The sequence below is a fragment of the Callithrix jacchus genome, chromosome 15, assembly GCF_049354715.1.
Source record: "Callithrix jacchus isolate 240 chromosome 15, calJac240_pri, whole genome shotgun sequence".
Taxonomy (NCBI): domain Eukaryota; kingdom Metazoa; phylum Chordata; class Mammalia; order Primates; family Cebidae; genus Callithrix; species Callithrix jacchus.
The window spans coordinates 7,483,504-7,504,051 of record NC_133516.1 but is presented as its reverse complement, the minus strand read 5'-3'; the positions used below and the strand labels follow the sequence as shown (position 1 = coordinate 7,504,051).

At 35.7% G+C, this 20,548-nt stretch overlaps 1 protein-coding gene across 2 annotated transcripts in view; it reads right to left on the bottom strand.

Annotated features, from left to right (window-relative positions):
- Window positions 1-3,277: 3,277 nt before the first annotated feature.
- Window positions 3,278-20,548, bottom strand: part of PIK3CA (phosphatidylinositol-4,5-bisphosphate 3-kinase catalytic subunit alpha) — a 92,175-nt gene continuing 74,904 nt past the window's right edge. For both annotated transcript variants that reach the window (XM_035276154.3, XM_035276156.3), the window contains 7 exons: window positions 18,496-18,602; window positions 17,855-17,976; window positions 16,640-16,718; window positions 13,011-13,181; window positions 12,331-12,448; window positions 12,072-12,223; window positions 3,278-8,555 (listed from right to left, as the gene is read on the bottom strand). In XM_035276154.3, the coding sequence (XP_035132045.1) occupies window positions 8,285-8,555; window positions 12,072-12,223; window positions 12,331-12,448; window positions 13,011-13,181; window positions 16,640-16,718; window positions 17,855-17,976; window positions 18,496-18,602 (1,020 nt within the window). In that variant the 3' untranslated portion in view covers window positions 3,278-8,284. The remainder of the gene's footprint in view (window positions 8,556-12,071; window positions 12,224-12,330; window positions 12,449-13,010; window positions 13,182-16,639; window positions 16,719-17,854; window positions 17,977-18,495; window positions 18,603-20,548) is intronic.

The following is a 20,548-nucleotide window of genomic DNA, read 5'->3' as shown; positions in this document are numbered from 1 at the left end:
ATCAAAATCTCTTTCCAAATAAGTAAGGAAGCACTTTTTCTTGTATAGCAAAGTGAGTTCAAGATATTCTTTACCTAACTTCAGCTCTAGCTAGAACCAATCACTAGAAATAAATAATGAGGGTATCTAACCTACTGAACACTGAACCATCAGCCAACTCTATGCAATATAGTCACACTAAAACATTTCTCAGTTTTAGTGTTCTTAATTAACAGTTCGTTCACTATAGGAAGATAAAAACCTGGCAGAAACTTAAGAAAACATGGACCTAACATATTTATTATAGTGTGTTCTTTTGTTTTTCTTCCTGAGATGGAGTTTTGCTCTTGTTGCCCAGGCTGGAGTGCAGTGGCGCAATCTTGGCTAACTGCAACCTCTATCTCCGGGGTTCAAGCGATTCTCCTGCCTCAACCTCCTGAGTAGCTGGGATTTCAGGCATGTGCCACCATGCCCGACTACTTTTGTATTTTTGGTAGAGATGGAATTTCCCCGTGTTGGTCAGGCTGGTCTTGAGATCCTGACCTCAGGTGATCTGCCCACCTCATCCTCCCAAAGTGCTGGGATTACAGGCATGAGCCACTATGCCCGCCTTAGTTTGTTCTTTGCTGGAGAAGACAGCAGAGGAAAGCTGATGCCTGGAAAATTCACCAAGTTTAGAGTTACTAGCATTTAGCCTTGTCATGTACCTTGTAATTTTTCTTTCACTAATATTTTTCTAGTAAACTATGCTTTTCATAAGCTCATTTCACTCTGTGTACTTTGTGATGGTGGGAAAAATGGGCCAGAAACATGAAGAGACTATACTGGATTTCAACATTCATCTTAGATGATCCACACTGTATTAGGTTGGTGCAAAAGTAATTGTTTTTGCTGTTACTTTTAATGACAAAAAACCGCAATTACTTTTGCATCAACCTAACAGAAAAGTCCCACATGGATAATGAACAGTTGTCTGTACTTTAATGAATCAACCATGGTTATTAAATAATGATGTCATAAGACTCTGAATAAATGCTTTCCAGATTGATTAAGCTGAATCTATGAGTTGAAAAGAGTTTGGCCTGATTTTCCAAAGTGCCTCTAAGTATCTTTAAAATTTTATTTTACCAAATAATCTTAAATTATGGACAGTAAATTTGAAGCTACTTTTATATGAAGATGTAATCAAACAAAAAACTCTAAGTTTAATGCCTTTTAGCAACTGATTTCAAGACACACGCATTACTAAATCAGCTGAATAGAGCAATACTGACTTGATCAGTAATGAATACTCTTGGTGTTTTCCTCTCTTTCTAGTGTACTACGGTGGAAAGAACATGTGTCTCAGAGTAGGATTTGCCTTTGTAGGCCGTAATCACAACTTTTAAAATATGTGTCTTTGGGCAAATTGGCTAACCTGTCGAAACCTCTCTTTTCTCATCTATAAGATGGGGATAACTTGTTATTTCACACAGTTATTTTACAGAATAAATGAAGTAGGGTAGGTGAAATACTTTAGCTTAGCTTCTAGCATCTAGTAAAGGTGCTCAAAAATGTTAGATCATTTATTTAAAAATCTGCTAAGTGGTGACACTGAGCCCTGGCACTTTTCACAGACAGCTGGTACAGAGGCTGCTGGGACAGGAAGCTGCAGTTCATTTTCCCTGCCCCCACCCCAATTCTCTTAGTTAAATGTGATGTGCACTTAAGGCCCACAACCTGCTTTTTCAAAGGTTGTGGTAAACTATTTTGTATACCGGAGACTTCTCTGTAATAAAATATATCTGTATACATGAACATTTTATATGCATGCACATTTCAATCAAGATTCTGTTGTTTCCTTAAGGGTGCATCTCTATTCCATTTCCTTGTAGATTTGACTTCTACCTAACAATAGGCAATTATTGGGATTTTTTTTCCCCTAACAAATTCAAAATTGCTAATTTAAGATGTAAAGTGTGTGTTTCAATTACCACAGTTTTCCTTTTAGATAGGAGCTACCTGATTCATTTCAGCAAAGAGAGATATACCTGGAGAACAAAGTCAATTCAAAGTTATTTAAACCATTTGGCAAATAAATAAAATTTAAGTAATAATTTGCTTCCTTGCTCAGAAATACTACGTTGTTAATGCCTATGTGTATTTTTGGCCAAAGAAAAGCCCACCCTTACCTTCTGCAACGTTTATGGTAACTGAAAGCAAAACCAGTTTGCTACTAGCTTAACCTCCACTTCTAGGTTCTGATCTTCCAATGACTTGGAAGGAAGTCCACTTACCTATGACATATACACGCATACATTCATACATGTATTTCTGCTTAAAACACAAGCATTTAATTCTTTATGTTTGAAAGAAGTAAATATTTAAACATATATTTCTCTAATATTCATCACTTTACTGGGGCAGAAAAACTGGCTTTTAAGGTAGAATAGCTTCAGATTTTCAATCAAGTGTTCTTAGTCATTACTGAAAAGAACTCAAATTCAGCTAAATTTTGATTATTAGCAACGCTGACTTGCTTTTCAAAAGGAATGGCAAAAGAGAATTATCACCGTTTTTTTCTTATATAGTACACTAAGGATTGTTTGCACACAAGTCAAAGTAATTTTTTTTTTTAATAAACAGCATGATGTTACAGACTGCAGAGTGAAAGAAAAGCAGACATTGAGAGTTTCTGATGAGCACAGACAGTAAGTGCAGCCACAGGCCAAACTTCTTGCTAGGAACAGCAAGACTGGGAAGAGGTCTCAAATGTAGTGATACTGTTATTATTCTATATTCTCAATATAGTAACACATGCATCTTGCTGTGTCAAATGCTTTTTGGGCCATAATTAAAAGGACATTAAAAACATTTTTCCTCTAATGAATGCAGTATACCACAGGACTTCAATTCACTGAATGACAAAATATAGAGAAATAAAGTTGTTACAATCAGTGGGGCAGAAAGGGTGGCTTGGATTGTTAAAGCTTCCAAGTGAACATCTGACATTAGCAGTCTTCTGGCAGCGCCACATTCCCCACGGCAGTAAAATGTTATGCTCCAAGAGGGCATATTCTTTTAGATTTTACTCAACCCCGTTTGGTCTGAGGACTGAATCACACTGAAACCATTAACTTCATTTGAAACTCGGGTTCCAGAGCCAAAAACATTTCCGAAATCAGATGAAGGCTGAGTTCTCCAGCTGCTTTTAGGAACATAAACTAAATCGAACAAGGGATTTTTAAAAATGAAACAAAAACAAGACAAAATAAAAATGAAATAGATCACAATTTTGGAAATTCATACTAGAATTAAGTTTGGTCTAATTATATTTTAATATGAAACAATGAACGTTTTCTGCCTCCTTGCTAACCTAGAAAAATTGACAAGAATCGTAATACCTAAAATATACATGGTTCTTCGCATAACCACAGAATTATTGTAGTGACAGATTAAATAAGGTTGCAGATAGATCCATAGACTTTAGTTGGCTAACAAAATACATTTGAAACCCTTTTCTGTACTTACCTACATGGGGAATGGAGTATACTGTTGGTAGCAAAAATCATTTACCTAACTACTATATATGCACAATGACTATTTTTACTTTTTTCTCCACTAAAACTCTAATATGTAGTTGTGTGAAAACTAAGTCAGAAAATCTCCTTATGGCTCACACCTGTCACTTGACGCCAACTACCAGGGCTGGAGTATTAACATACCTGGAATCAAGCAGGTGCTGCCCCCATAAAAAGGAGGTGCAAAACCTTAAGCGGAATGAATATGTGAATGAAATAAGTTTATTTAAAGGAGTCCCACCTTGGGAGACTCCTAATAAAGTCTAAACTCTTCTGAATTTTAGAACCTTGGCATTTCTTTACACCTTTTATAGAAAATCCTCTTGACTAGGGCTAAGCAAGCAGCGTGTATACAAACAGAATCGTATGCAAGTATATACACACCAAATTCACTACTAATGAAGAAAGAAAATGAATTTCAAATGCTGAATTTGAGAACCTCTTCCAACTACTGCCTTTCTCAAATGGCTGAAACAATGATTAAACTTCAGCCCAGTTTTTTTCTTATGGTCTTCCATACCATTAAAAACAAGGCATGCCAACTCTGACTTTATAAATCCAAAATTCAGTGATCTGCACAATTTCTGTAGTATCAGAGCCTGTGTTATTGAATTGTGACTCATCTATTTTTTCCCCGTTTTTCTTCTGAGGTAGAGTTATCAATCCAATTTTATCAGTACCACAGATATTGAGCTAAAACCCATAATCTTTTCACAGAGTAAAAATAATATTTGTGAAAAAAGAAAACAGGCTTCCCAGGCCATGGCACAAAGATATATTTACAATTTTTAATGTAATAATTAGAAATGGTTTTGAGTTTATATTTAAAAAAAAAACAGCCCAGCTGTATTACTTTGTCACCAAGAATTATCATCTGAGGATGCTGTCAGCGCTGAGTTTTACAGTTCAGCCTTCACAATCCCATCCATGATGAAGAGTTAATTCTTGTATGGCATACAATATACTCACAACTTTCAGCCTTCTCTGAGACATGCCCCAAATGAGCAGGATGGATGTAAAGAATGTAATTCATTCAAACAACTCCTCCCTGTTCTGCCCATCCCTTCCCATACCCCTCTTCTCAAAAACATCTGAAGTATGAAAGTTGTCTTTAAATAGTAGAAGCACCACAATCTATTAACACCACATATTATCTTTGAACTGATGTATTTAGTGATGTCTTAGACATCAAAATAATTTCTTAAGGTGGACTTTGAGTATGTGGGTCCAGCCCAGGTCTGCAGTTTGTGCAGACGTAGAAAAAAGAGGAACTTTAAATATTCAGAAAAAGTTAACAGGCTAGCTGTAAAATACTGTTGGAAATTAAATTTCTTCAGAGTTGGCAAGCATGGGCTATTGATCGAAATGTGAATTAAACAGATTTACATCAAGATAAAAAAGTCCATGTCATGTGCCGTGAAATTTCCATGATGCCTTTCAAATAGGCTGCTCACAATTTTTTTATACTTCCAAATCACTTGATTTTTGATGGAAAAAAGAATACAGATGGACTGTGTTTTACCTATGTGAAAATCACCAATCCATTTAAAATAAAATCCAAGAGGGCATATACAGTCTAATCAAGTCATCATTTTCCTGATTAGTAAGAACTACACTTTACACAAAATACTTTATCAGCAGCTGTTTTCATCAAAAAATCAATAGTTTCACAGTTGAAAAAGTTACACATTAAAATATTTTACAATTCATTATATTTTCACCAGGTTCCCACTTTCTAATGGGCTTTTAATATAAAGCAGAAAAGAAGGGAATCTCAAAGTTGATTACTTTGACACTGAGTTTTACATAGGACACTAAGAACCACAAAAAGCTTAGGTTCTATTGTAAAATAGCAACCAAATTCCATTCTTCTTTTAAAAATCCAATTAGAAACATTTTTTTTAAAAAAATCAAATTCCACAATAAGATTAACAGATTTCAAATTAACAGTAGTCTAAAAATATTCAAAATAAATGGTTTTGTATAGCTAATATGGTAGAAAGTGAAAGCATAATTTTCGAACAGTCATTTCTTACCACACTGTGTTTAAAATTATTTTTATTATTTTCTTTAGACTTTTTCTCAAAATAATTATTGAAGGAAATATTTAAGTGGCCCAATGAAACTGTAGAGCCAACAGTCAATTACATCATATCCAAGGACAAGGATAGTCAGCTATAGATAGGACCTGACCTCTGATTTGAAGTACCTGGAAGTGGTTATATTATCTCTGACTTGAAACAGATCTTAGTCACCCATGTAGCATTTAATTCAGTGTTTGGTTCTTTGCCTCTGTGTCCCTCATTTCTTTCTTAGTTAGGTCACAATCTATAGTCTTTATAGAGTTTGTCTACACTTCTTCAAATAGAATTTGGTTGTAATAACTATTGAAAATAAATGTAAATGATGAACTAGGCTATGTGGTTTGTGTGTTTTGATGGTGGAGAGGTCCTGGGAGGAGGATGGGAAACAACTATTTGCACTGATGTTATAAAAATGCAAAGATGGTACATTTTGTGCAAGGAGGCTCAAGGCATTTTGGGCACTCGGGTAAAACACAGTTCTCTGTTAAATCTTAAGTTTCTACCATCAAAGTTTCGGATCTGTACCATTTTACTGAGTTTTCCTGTAATTTATCCCTGATATTGAGAAGACTGGGATGTTAGTATGTATCTACTGCCTACGTCTAAACAACACAAAATGTTAGTAAGTTTTAGTAAGTTACGAAATCTTCTATAACTGCAAAATAATCTTTCTGGTTTCCTGCTGAAAACAGAGTTTAAATTTTGTTTAAGTATTCCAAGACAGTTGGCAGAAATAAGTTCCCTTAATCTTCGGATTTATTTTTCTTCTTGGCAATATTATATACATGCTTTAGTGAAGTACCTAAATTTCCAATAATTATGCCCTTTAAGGGAATCGAAGATAACCAGATATTAAGAGTATTTGTATTAGAGTCCCTTGTTCACTACTCAAGACTTCAACTATAGGTAACAGATTTCATAAATGAATATTTTTAAAGTATGCTGTTTTTACTAGAGTATACAATGTTCACTCTTGATAAAGTTGTTTTCCAATAATATGCCTAATCTAAAAAACTGTCAATAATGATTGCACTTTTTCATGTGGCACCTGGACATCTGCTAAAGCTAATTTCCTAGGACATTAATCATTCATTTCAAATACAGAGTAAAATATGAGATTCTAGAATGATGACCAGCAGTAGCCTCTACACCTTGGGTTAATGCTTTTCAAAATGTTTAAGAATGTGTCCTGCGCTCAAGTAGTATTTAATGAAGTTGGAGAGTTAGCCCCAACTACTTGAGAATGGGACATGATCTTAAAATGGGTTAATGTCCTACTTTGGTGATATGGGTAGTTTAAAAAGGTAAAAAGTTCGTGGTTTCTATTCCCCCATATTTTAAAGCATTATTCATGAGTATACCTCAGTAGAGGGGCTTAAGGAATCAGGAAGATAGTCTAAATTGTGTTAAATTTCATATGACTGAGACATTCTCAACTATAAAAGAGGATGGAAGATGGGGGCGTCACGTGAAGAAATAAAAGGAAAGAGGATGAAGTTTTACATCTTCCTTAAGCAGTTCTGCACTGGTTATGGGTATAAACGGGATAGTGCCTGAGCCTCATCTACACACCAAGAGGAAACCTGACCATGCTGCTACGAACAATGAAAAATCTGGGTGCAAAACAAGGCATGACCATGGGTCAGATCATGGAAATGAAGAATATATATTAATGATAGTTTCTATAATATAAATAGCCTTTAATAAAAAAAATAATCTTTTTAATAACATTAATAATACTTCTATTTTCTGGAAAACATGCATGAAAAATGTATTCAGTTCAATTGCAAAAGGAGAAAAAAAAATCAACTTAAGGTGAATACTGTACAATTCTGGAAAAAGAACTATTCCTGCTCATTCCTTTTCTATATGATTTCTTTTTTAACTTTGTGGGAGCCCAGAATTTCCCTGGGAAATAAGAATAAGATCCTTTAAATACTGACCAGAAAAAAACAAAACAAAAACAAACCCAAAAATACCATCTTATATCAGGTCTCATTTGTGACTGCTTCCAAAGCTGCAGTAAGACCTCAAATCACCAAAAGGTTTGATTTATTTAGAAGAAAAAGTCTCCGGTGAAATTGCAAGAGTCCCTTCCACCCCAAGCATTTTTCTTCATTAAACAAGGAGTCAAAAACCCACTTCAAACTATAGATTGAACAGCAATGGAAAAATAAGAAATTTTCATTCTTTCCCAATCTCACATAATTTAACATAAACTCCAGTTTACTTAGACCTAATGCAATAACAGCCTTGGTTATGTCCGCATTTCAAAACAGAACATTTCTAAGACAAAAAAAAAAAAAAATCATTCTTTTTCCTTCTCCATCATTTCTATATATTTTGGGGATTTTTGTTTTGTTTTGTTTTTTAAAAAAAGATACAAACAATCTTCAAAGTTTACCTTTTTGGACTTAAGGCATAACATGAAATTGCGCATTATTCTAAAGCTTAATTTTGAAATGAACTAGTTTAAGTGCTATCAAACCCTGTTTGCATTTACATTATTTAAATTATATAGTATTTTATTTCTGTTCTTGTTGTAAATTCTAATGCTGTTCATAGATTGTGCAATTCCTATGCAATCAGTCTTTGCCCGCTGACAGTTATCAACAGTGCAGTGTAGAGTCCAGAGAGTGAGCTTTCAGTTTCTCGGTCTTTTCAGTTCAGTGCATGCTGCTTAATTGTGTGGAAGATCCAATCCATTTTTGTTGTCCAGCCACCATGATGTGCATCATTCATTTGTTTCATGAAATATTCCAAAGCCTCTTGCTCAGTTTTATCTAAGGCTAGGGTCTTTCGAATGTAGGCAATGTCATCAAAAGATTGTAGTTCTGGCATTCCAGAGCCAAGCATCATTGAGAAAAGATTTATGAAGAGATTGGCATGCTGTCGAATAGCTAGATAAGCCTTGTAACACATCTCCTGAAACCTATGAGTAATAAGAACAGTTTGGTCAGTATGGAGCATATGAGGTTAATACCTTCGGGTCTTTGCTCAAATGTCACACAATCAGAGAGGCTTTTGTAGACAAAGCTATAAAAAACAGCATTCCTCTCTCACTTCTCTTGCCAACATCTTTTGATTCCCTTTACCCCACTAGAGTGTAAACTCCATGAGAATAAGGATTTTTAAAAAATGGCTTTATTATCAGCACCTACAACAATGCCTGGTACATCGGAGTTTAAAAGCATAAAATGTAAGAATTGGTTCATACTAAATAGTGCTTAGGCTAGAGTCAGGACTGAGTTACGGACAAAGCAGAATTTTATAGGTTTTAAAAAGTACTTTAAAGTCTGATAAAGTCTAAAAATACACCATAAGGTGGTAAAAAATTGAATTAACAAGGTGATTATAGTTGACTGACTTTCCTCAAATTGTATGAATAAAAAATGTATTAAGCACTATACATTATTTGTCAATATAGAGGTGGAGTCCGACTATTTAAACCTCAGTAAATAAAAACATTTAATGTATTATGGAGTTTAAGGATTATTTTTAGGCCTTAATTAGCTCAACAAATAATATTGTATTCCTTTTCCATTTCTTTCACAGCATCACACAAATAAATACAAAAAAATAAAAACACTGAAATAGTTTTTCACTCAACAAACTAGGCATAGAAGGGACTTATCTCAAAATAAAAGTTATATATGACAAACCCAAGGCCAATATCATACTGAATAGGGAAAAGCTGAAAGCACTCCCCCTGAATCCCACTTTCACCATTTCTACTCAGTATAGTACTGGAAGTCCTAGCCAGAGCAATCAGGCAAGAGAAAGAAATACAGGGCATCCAAATTGGAAAAGAGGAAGTCAAACTATTGTTGTTTACCATTATATAATCATATACCTAGAAAACCTCAGAGTTCTCCAAAAGACTCCTAGATTTAGGCTGGGCGCAGTGGCTCACACCTGTAATCCCAGCACTTTGGGAGGCTGAGGTGGGCAGATTGCCTGAGGTCAGGAGTCCATCTCTACTAAAAAAAAATACAAAAATTAGCTGGGTGTGGTGGTGCACGCCTGTAGTCCCAGCTACTTGGGAAGCTGAGGCAGGAGAATCACTTGAACTCTGGAGGTGAAGGTTGCAGTGAGCCGAGATTGCACCGCTGCATTCTAGCTTGGGTGAAAGAGCAAGACTCTGTCTCTCAAAAAAAAAAAAAAAAAAAAAAAAGACTCCTAGATTTGATAAATGAGTTCAGTAAAGTCTCAGGTAACAAAATTAAGGTACACAAATCAGTAGCACTGCTATATACCACAATGACCAAGCTAAGAATCAAATGAAGAATATAAGCCCTTTTACCCCCCACCCCAAAAAAAACCCTAGAAATAAACAGGGGGATGAAAAATCTATTCAAGAAGAACTACAAAACACTGCCAACACCATTTTTCACAGAGTTAGAAAAAACAATCCTAAAATTAATATAAAACCCACCAAAAAGAGCCTGAATAGCCAAAGCAAAACTAAACAAAAAGAACAAATCTGGAGGCATCACATTGCTGGACTTCAAATTATACTAAAAAACTATAGTTACTAAAACAGCATGGCATTCATGAAAGTAGACACATTGACCAATGAAACAGAATGGAGAACCCAGAAATAAAGCCAAACATTTATAACCAGCTGATCTCAGACATACAAAAACAAACTGGAAGGACACCCTGTTTAATAAACGGTGTACTAGGAAAACTGGCCAGCCAAATGTGAAAGAATGAAATTGGATCCCTATCTCTCACCTTATATAAAAATCAACTCAAGATGGATCGAAGACTGAAACCATTAAAATTCTAGAAGATAACCTAGGAAAAATTCTTTTGGACATTGGTCTAGGCAAACAATTAATGACTAAGACCCCAAAAGCAAATTCGACAAAAACAAATGAAATAAATGAAACCTAATTAGACTAAAAAGCTTCTGTATAACAAAAGAAATAATCATCAAAGTAAATAGACAACCAAGGGAATAAGAGAAAAAATTTGCAAACTATGCATCCAACAAAGGACTAATATCCAGAATCTACAAGGAATTCAAATGAGCAAGAAACAAATAATCCCATCAAAAAGTGGGCTAAGGCCAGGTGCAGTGGCTCAAGTGTGTAATCCTAGCACTTTGGGAGGCTGAGGTGGGTGGATTACCTGAGGTCAGGAATTTGAGACCAGCCTGACCAACACAGTAAAACCCTGTCTCTACTAAAAATACAATAATCAACTGTGCATGGTGGCATGTGCCTGTAGTCCCAGCTACTTGGGAGGCTGAGGCAGGAGAATCAGTTGAACCCAGGAGGTGGAGGTTGCAGTGAGCCAAGATTGCCTCATTGCACTCCAGCCTGGGTGACAGTGAGGCTGTCTCCAAAAAAAAAAATAGTTCTCAAAAGAAGATAAACAAATGGTCAACGAACATGAAAAAAAAATCATTAATCATCAGGGAAATACAAATTAAAACCACAATAAGCTACCATCTTACTCCTGCAAGAATGGCTGTAATTAAAAAGTCAAAAACCAACAGAGGTTGGCATGGATGTGGGAATATAAATCAGTACAACTGCTATGGAAATAGTATGGAAATTTCTTAAATGACGAAAAGCAGATCTGCCATTTTGTCCAGCAATCCCACTACCCAGAAGAAAAGAAGTCATTATATCAAAAAGGCATCTACATGCGTGCAGCACAATTCACAACTGCAAAGACATGAAGCCAACCTAAGTGCCCGCTGACCAATGAGTGGATAAAGAAAATGCACGTGTACACCATGGAATACTACTCCACCACAGCAAAGAATGAAACGATGTCTTCTGTAGGAACTGGGATGGAGCTGGAGGCCAGAAATGGAAAACCAAATACAGTATGTTCTCACTGCTAAGCTATAGGTATACAAAGGCATTCAGAGTGATATAATGGACTATGGAGACTCAGAAGGGAGAGGGTGGGAGGAAGAGTGAGGGATAAAAAGTATATACTGGGGACAATGTATACTACTTGGGTTACAGGTATGCTAAAATCTCAGACTTGACCACTATTAACTCATCCATATAACCAAAAACCCCTTGTACTCCAAAAGCTATTGAAATAAAACAAAAACAAACAAAATATAGTTTTTGCTAAAGTGGTAAAAGAACATCTATTATTTTATTTTATTTATTTTGATACAGGGTCTCACTCTGTTGCCCAGGCTGGAGTACAGTGTTGTGATCATGGCTCACTGACTGCAGCCTCAACCTCCTGGGCTTGAGTGATCCTCCCACCTCAGCCTCCTACATAGCTGGGACTACAGTGCATGCGCCATGCCCAGCTAACTTTTCAATTTTTTGTAGACATGAGTTCTTACTATGTTACCCAGCCTGGTCTTCTAAGGAGTTGGGATTGTGCCGCCTTGGCCGTCTAAGGAGTTGGGATTACTAATAGAGCAGCCAGAATTCTTTATCTTGTGATTTTAATTTCTTGAGCTCACCTCTCAAATTCTCTTGTCTTTGTGCATTCCTGGGCTCCTTTACTAATCACTATTAAGAAATCCTGTGTCAAAACAAATGGCACACGTTCTCGTTTATAACCAAATTTTTTCTTCTTGTGATCCAAAAAGTGTCCAAAATCTATATGAAACAGCTTTCAAAAATAAGAAATTATGTTATAGTTTGACATATGCAGATACAAAACATCTTGAATTAATACGTTAAGAACACCAAAACATTTTAAAGAGAGAAAACCATTACTTGTCCATCATCTTTCACCATGATGTTACTATTGTGACGATCTCCAATTCCCAAAATGAAGGTAGCTACACAATATCCAGCACAAGAACGCGTAAACAGGTCAATGGCTGCATCGTATCTACAAAGAAGAAATCAACACCTCATGGAAATATAGAGTGATTCAGGCCAACTTGGGAAAAGAGGGTGCACACATCTGTTTAAACAATGAAGACAAGCACTGACATTAGGGAATAAAGTTATTATGTTCTAAGATTTTGAGACTGTAAAGTTTTCACGGGTTTCTAAGGAAATTTCCAGATGTTCACTGACCAAAGAATAACTCTTATCGTGAAAAAATACCATGTCATTAAAATTACTTTTTCCAATCATTTTAACAATGAATTAGAAATAAAATTTTGAATAGGCAATGTTAATTTGTTTTAAAAAGAATAAACAATAAAAATACATTACAAAACAATACTAATACATAAAATAAATGCATAGGATTTTACCAAATTAAAAGTAATTATAACTGTTTAAATCCATTAACCTCAAATATTTCATCAAAGGTTGAGCGCATTTTTTTTCCAAAGAAAGTACAATTGTTTTCTCTGGTCTAACTCAGAGAAATACACAAACACTGACAGATTCATCTAACCAAAACTGAGACTGACATAGGAAGAAAGAATAACACAACTCACATTTCTCCTTTGTTCTTGTCTTTGAGCCACTGATGCAGTGTGTGGCTGTTGAACTGCAGTGCACCTTTCAAGCCGCCTTTGCACTGAATTTGCATAATAGTGTGAGAATTTCGCACCACCTCAATAAGCCCCACACAGTCACCGATGGACAGACAACCGTAAGGAAGCATTCTGAAAGAGGAGGAACACATTTACAACTAAATGATGGAATTTTAAAACAGCAAATATTTTAATAGCCTAAAACATGAGTATTTTATTTGCACATTTGTCATGTAAGACCTTTACTGCCTTTACCCAATTTTCTTTTTTATCGTGTGATAAACACACTCCTGGAATAATCCTCAAAGTTACCGGTCATCATTTATTATAACCTTCAACTGAGAAAGCACTGTATTTTTATCAGAAAAGCATTAAGAAAATTATTGTGACAATTAAAATTTTACAAACATATATGACTTTAAAAATACAGGTGAATTTAAAGTAAAGATGTTTCACAGGGAAATAAAACCATAGGGCAGGAGTTCTCACATTTTTTGTCTCAAGACTCCTTTACACTCGTAGAAATTATTGAGGCTCCCAAAGAGCTTTAAGTTATGTGAATTACATCTGCTGATATCAGAAATTGAAACAGGAAAAATAAAAATTTTAAATATTTACTAATTCATTTAAATGCAAAACACCATGACATGTTAGTAGTATAAAATGAAACGAAAAATGCATTTAAAAAATTTAGTAAGAAGAGTGACATTCTTTCACATTAAAAAATTTTTTTTAATGTCTGGCTTCATAGTACCCAGCTCGATTCTCATATATGCTTTTGTATGCAATCTAATGCAATGTTTTAATTAAAGTATATAAAGAAAATCTGGCCTCAGAAAGATAGGTAGGTAGAAAAAGAAGGAGTATTATAATAGACTTTTCAGATAATTGTGATATTTTTCTTTGATAGTATTCCAAAATGTGACAAGATACAGTTTCTCAAGTTGCAAAATGGAATCTGAAACCATTATCAATAAACTTTTCATACTGTTACATTAAAATCAATTTGTCTTTGTTGTCTTTGAATGGATCTTTTGCCCATATGTGATTTTTTTTTTTTTTTTTGAGATGGAGTTTCACTCTTGTTACCCAGGCTGGAGTGCAATGGCACGATCTCGGCTCAACGCAACCTCCGCCTCCTGGGTTCAGGCAATTCTCCTGCCTCAGCCTCCCGAGTAGCTGGGATTACAGGCACGCGCCACCATGCCCAGCTAATTTTTTGTATTTTTAGTAGAGACGGGATTTCAACCATGTTGACCAGGATGGTCTCGATCTCTTGACCCCGTGATCCACCTGCCTCGGCCTCCCAAAGTGCTGGCCCATACATGATTTTACAGCATCCTGCATGGTCATTTGCAGATGTTCCCAATGTTGATACTTTTCATTATACCATACTAAAAAACCACAATTGTTAATATTACCAAAAATCTCATCAGAAAGCTGTTAAGTTTAGGGACTCTGTTAGGTTCAGTGGCCGATACTAAAAATTAGAATTTTGAAAATTCTAATTTTGAATTTCTAATGAAATTTTTGTTGCAAGCTTGAATTTTATCATTGGCAACAAATACTATCACAGTTGTTTTCTTCAAAGAGACAGGCACATATTGTTCCTTTTCAAGAAAATGTCTGCCAAATATCCATGTCTGAATAACCATAGCTTGGCTATTAGTTATTTTTAAAGTAAAAATCATGTTCCATCAAACAGCGGCTAGTTCAGCTCACAACTCAGATAATCCTGCAAATGTTTTCCTTTGATAAGATCATAATACCTGGGAATGCGGCACAATTGCTCTGAGGTGCCTTCCATTTATTCACGTGGAGAATTAAACAGGACATATGGTCAAGGGTGCAAAGATGTGAGGGTTTAAAGAGACAATGAAAAAAGCACCTAACATCCAGACTGACAGGGAGGTACTCAAAGTTTGATTTTCCTTGCTCTGTTCTTCTCATAAGCTCTCTCCATTCTTTCCACCTTTCCTTTACTTCTTAAACTCCTGAAACAGTCCACACTTCCTGAAATCCTTGTAGCCTAGCTTCTATGCCTACCACTCTAGTGAGTAAACCTAATCGTGAGTCATTAAATCCAAGTGCTTTTTCATAGACCTTATTCTTTTAAACCCCTGAAGCCCTTGGCCCTACAAATTGTTAGTGAAACACTTCCTCTAGTACCCCTACTTCTTTCGACCATTTCTCTTACAGAATCTTTTCTTCTACCTGGTAACTACAGAAATTTCTTAAGATTGTACTCCTGCTCTTTTATCTTTTTAGTGAACATGCTCATAAAGAGTTCAATTGTCTTCTAAGTCTTGCTATTAAATAAACAAGCAGGGTTAAAATAAACCCAAGTCTGAATTATAGTTTTGCCAAGTATAAATAAAAATGCTGCTATGATTTTACTTAAATAATTTTAATCTAAAGTTAAACTTGAAATAAAAATTTTTACTTGCATTTACTTAAGTTAAAAAAATTCAGAACATTTTATAAGACTAAAAAACCCTTAATATTTCTAATCATCTTACTTAACTTTGGATACTTTTTTGCAAAGTCACTAATTTACAATTGAAGAAGGTAATTACCAGGGTTATATAGGTACGACCTTTACTCTTCCTTAGCTCTACAATCTTTTTTACAGTCTATTCCTTTGGGGGACGTAACACCCGGCTCTCTCAGGACACAGGAAATTACAGCAAAGAAGGCAATCTGATTTATACAACATTAACCGTCTTTGGAAAGCAGCAGGGCTAAGCAACGTATCAGGAGTTATGGATTTGAAGTTGATGACAATTTTGTGCCTTAGCAGGTCACTTAAAATGTCCACTTTCTTCTTTGCATACAAGGGTACTACTCTTTGTCACTGATACATTTTTTGTATACTAGCTACTCTTAAAATGTGTAAGAGGCATACAAATAAGCCCTTGTCTGCTGTTACCTGCAAGTCCTACTAAATGTACCCTGTTGTTATGGCTAGACTTGAGGCTTATATCCTCTAGAGGCCAAAGCACTTTCAGAGAGGGTGGGCTCTGCCTGACTGACTATGGATTTGCAAAAAGACAAGCTGGATAAGGAAGAACATTTTAGAAGCAACAATGACTAGGAGAAGATGAAGCATGACAGAAAACTGGGTGATAATACTGGTATTGTGGAAAGTTCTGTAGAAACCAACAGACTGGTAAAAACTCTAAGATTAGTTGGTTGCATAATTTTACTGCAAAACTGATTCCAATATTTGAGGATTTATACAGTTTTAGAATTAGAAAATTTCCATGATGAAACTTTCTTTTAAACACTTAACTTCTGAATGAAGACAGGGTCTTGTGTGTTTCCTTTGTCTTGCCCCTAATGGGACACTCCAGAGGCAGCTGCAGAGTATTTATTACCTTCTGAGCTCTTCTTACTTAGCTGAATATCATTAGCTATTCTAAGTCAAGTAAGAGGAGGATATATCAAAGTACTATAGTGTAATCCTATGGATAATTACTATTGCATGCATTTCTTTTTAGATATATGCCTCTATATGCTTCTATAATTATTAATAGTTCACTTTTTCAGGATAACTTTCAACATACAGGTTTCCTTACTGGTTTACCTACCGAAGATCAAGACCTTGATTTTGCCAGATATTTTCCATAATACGAATAATTTGAAGTGTTAGCATATCTTGCCGTAAATCTGAAATTCAAATAATATGTATCACCATTTAATGCCACAAATGCAAATTTGGGGATCACGCCGTCACACGGTTTTCAAATGAAAGACAAATAAATATTGCTATATGTACTCTTCACAAGAAACTACAGGAAAGCAATATTCTAATTTCTTTTTTAAAAATTTACAAATGAGTGCATAGGTTCACTCAAAGCCTTTATATAGCTTAAAGTAATTTATGTATAATTTTTTAAGATGGGGTCTTGCTATGTTGCCCAGGCTGGTCTCAAACTCCTAGGCTCGAGTAATCCTGTAGAGCATCTGGGATCATAAGCATGCACCACTACAAATGGCTCTTAATATTCTGATTCTTAATCCATCTCTAAAGTTTTTGTGTAAACATATTTGAATAACAATGTAGAATAAGTGAGCATGCATCTCACAAAATCTTTAATTAAAACGTTTAATTAAAACGTTTATAGTAATTATTTTTCTGAATCCTTAAACAGGTCTATATTAAATACTGGGATCAACAGAATTCACTGCTGAAATGTCATTTCCTATTGAAAACCCATCCATGACCCTCCTTCACTGCTCCCATAGCCTTTTCCTCCCAGTAAGTACCTTCTTTTATATGGTTCCTCAGCAGACTACCCTTCTTTGTACCATGCTTGCAGTTTTATTTTTGTAATTATTTATTTAAGGTCCCTCTTTTCTCTGTTAAGCTGTAAGCTCCAAGAGGGCAGGGGTTCTGTTTTGTTCACTGCTAAAATCCCAGGGCCTAGCACATAGAATATTTATGGAATGAATGGATACTCACACAGCTAAGCAAATGATAATTAGAAACTGATTAAAAAAAAAAAAAAAAAACAACCAAAACAACAACACTTCTCTACACAGGTCCACGGGAGGGGGTTGGAGGCAGGGAACAGGAAAAAGGAAAATCGAAAACTAATTTCAGGACTTCTGGTCTGAACCTAGTACTTCTTTTCTTCTCATTGAGTATAAATGCATATTGCAAAGGTTAAGACAGCTGATTAATATTACATTTTATCACGTGTGTGTATTCCTTAAATGGCTTTCATGGTTCATAAATATCCTGTGTATAAAAAAAGATAGCTGAATTCATGCATCACAAGCTCATTAATACTCTTCCTTACCATCCCCATTTTTAAAGATGATCTCATTGTTCTGAAACAGTAACTCTGACATGATGTCTGGGTTCTCCCAATTCAGCCACAGTGGCCTTTTTGCAGAGGACATAATTCGACACTCTTCAAGCCTTTAAAATAGTTAAAAACTTTACTAGGCACCTTTGCTTTATTATTCTTTTACCCTCACATTTATTTTAAAATAGAGACACAATATAGCTTCTTGAAGTGTTACAAAGATTTAAAACTTTCTCAATTTTTATTTAGGCATTCATTTCTAAGGAGTATAAAAAATCAATATTAAAAGTTTTAAAAGTTATTATATGATTACATATGAATTTCCAACAAATATATAGAGATACATCATTAGTTTTACAGATACTACATTTTCATTTCTTATCCTATGATAGCAAACATTCTAGCCATAGAAGGTTTTAAACTCTATTATTTAAGTAGTAAAAACTCATTCTAAATAAAGGCAGTACTGAACTTAAGACGATTTACTACTCTTATTTTGAGGGCAGGAGAATGAGAGAGAGAAGCATAGATAACTGAACATTCTAATTATAACAGACATTTTGACTTCTCTCAAGATTTTATCCAGAAAAGGTATTTATTTAAATATATCAATGAAACCCCCCAGGAAGTACCTGAGATTTCCTAGTTGATGAGCAGGGTTTAGAGGAGATAGAAAGCCCTGTAGAGCATCCATGAAATCTGGTCGCCTCATTTGCTCAACTAAAAACTTCATCTGTACCTGATTTTTTAAAAAAGCAAACAGTAACAGTAAGAAACTGATTTCACAGAAGGTAAAATTGACTGCTAATCTCTCTTACACATGAGAACCTCAATGCTGTGCAGTCCTGAATCTACATCCTAGACCTCTGCCTTCTAATTAGGAGGGTTCCTACAACACAGAGCAGCAGCACTCAGAAACAGAGCAAGGCGGCAGCACTGTACACCTTCCCGTAAGAAGATGAAATCGGCCTGGGACAGTGGCGTGTTTTTGGCTGAGAGCAGGGCTAGTCAACTGTGGCCAGCAGCTCAGCTGCCAGTTTTTAAAATCAAGCTGTATTAGAATATAGCTACACCCATTCATTACATATTGGCTGCTTTTACACAATAGCAGAGTTGAATACTTAAGCCAGAGACCACAAGGGCCTGCAAAGTCTAAAGCAGGTACTATCTGGCCCTTTAAGAAAATTTGCTGATCTGTGTTCTAGAGGAAAAAACGAAGGACATCATGTTATTTTTGCTTAATCATCTTACTTTTAGATTTGAAGAAAATACACATTCATACTCTTTCTGTTGGGTAGAAGTGGTTTAGAGAGGCTAAAATAAATGGTTGGGAAAGGACTTGTAAAAACATTTGTTACCTGGAGTCTTGTGCTATATTCAGGTTTTAGTAAGTGGCTACAAAGCAATATCCTTTTTCATTCAATTCAAACCAGAGCCCAGACCGCTGAGCTCTCACACAATAGTCGGCATTTTATTTTAGGAAACCTACACCTATTGAAAATGTAAAATGTAGTAGGGGTGGAAAAGTGATTAGGAGCTAGGAATTCATAATAAATTAGTTTTCATGCTGGAATTTAAATAAAGTTTTTTTTTCTTCTTGTTATATATAAATGAATGGTTAGAAAACCTAGTAATGACTGTCTTTTTCATGTAAAGGCTTTTTTTTGAGACGGAGTTTTGCTCTTGTCGCCCAGGCTGCAGTGCAGTGGTGCGATCTCGGTTCGCTGCAACCTCCACCTCCTAGGTTCAAGTGATTCTCCTGCTTCAGCCTCCCTAGCAGCTGGGATTACAGACATGTGCCACCACGCCTAGCTAATTTTGTGTTTTTAGTAAAGACGGGGTTTCTCCATGTTGGTCAGGCTGGTCTTGAACTCCCAGCCTCAGGTAATCTGCCTGCCTCGGCCTCCCACAGTGCTGGAATTATAGGCGTGAGCCACCGTGTGCAGCCAAAGGCATCTCTTTTTCTATGACTGGCAGCTCTAATGTTAGCACAGTGCTTCATGTATTTTATCACTCACTGTTATGACAAAACACGAAACCACTCAAAGGAACTGCTCTTGTTTCTATGACTGTAATTCTAGTTTCCTATCAGAATCTCATTTAAGTCAATAATGACCTGAGTAATGAACTTCATGTTCCTAATTATTCCACTGTATCACAGCCAATTTGTGATATAAAAACTCAGCGTAGAAGAAATGCCTCTACAGGTGGTCTCCAACTTACAGTGGCTTGACTTACGGTTTTTCAAATATATGATGGTGCAAAAGCAACATGCATTCAGCAAAAAGTATGCTTCAATTCTGAACTTTTCTCTCTTCCTGGGCGAGTGATATGCAACCCAGTGTTTTCCTGAGATGCTAGGTGGCAGCAGCGAGCCACAGCTCCCAGCTAGCCACGTAATCACGTGGGTAAACAACCAGTACTCTATACACTGTACTGTGTGGCCAGCAGTTCTGGATATTGTGTTTTATATTTTTTGCATCCCATCACATCTACAAAACACCCATTTGCCTTTAAGATATTTTCAACTTATGTTTATCAGGATATAACCCTATCATAAGGTGAGGAACATCTGTCTTTACAAATGTATCTAAAATGTAGTTTCTTTTTTCTTAGCTCAGTTATGATATATAAATGCAATACACGTTGTTCTTCCAGGGAAGTCTAGTCCCTTCTTGACCAAAA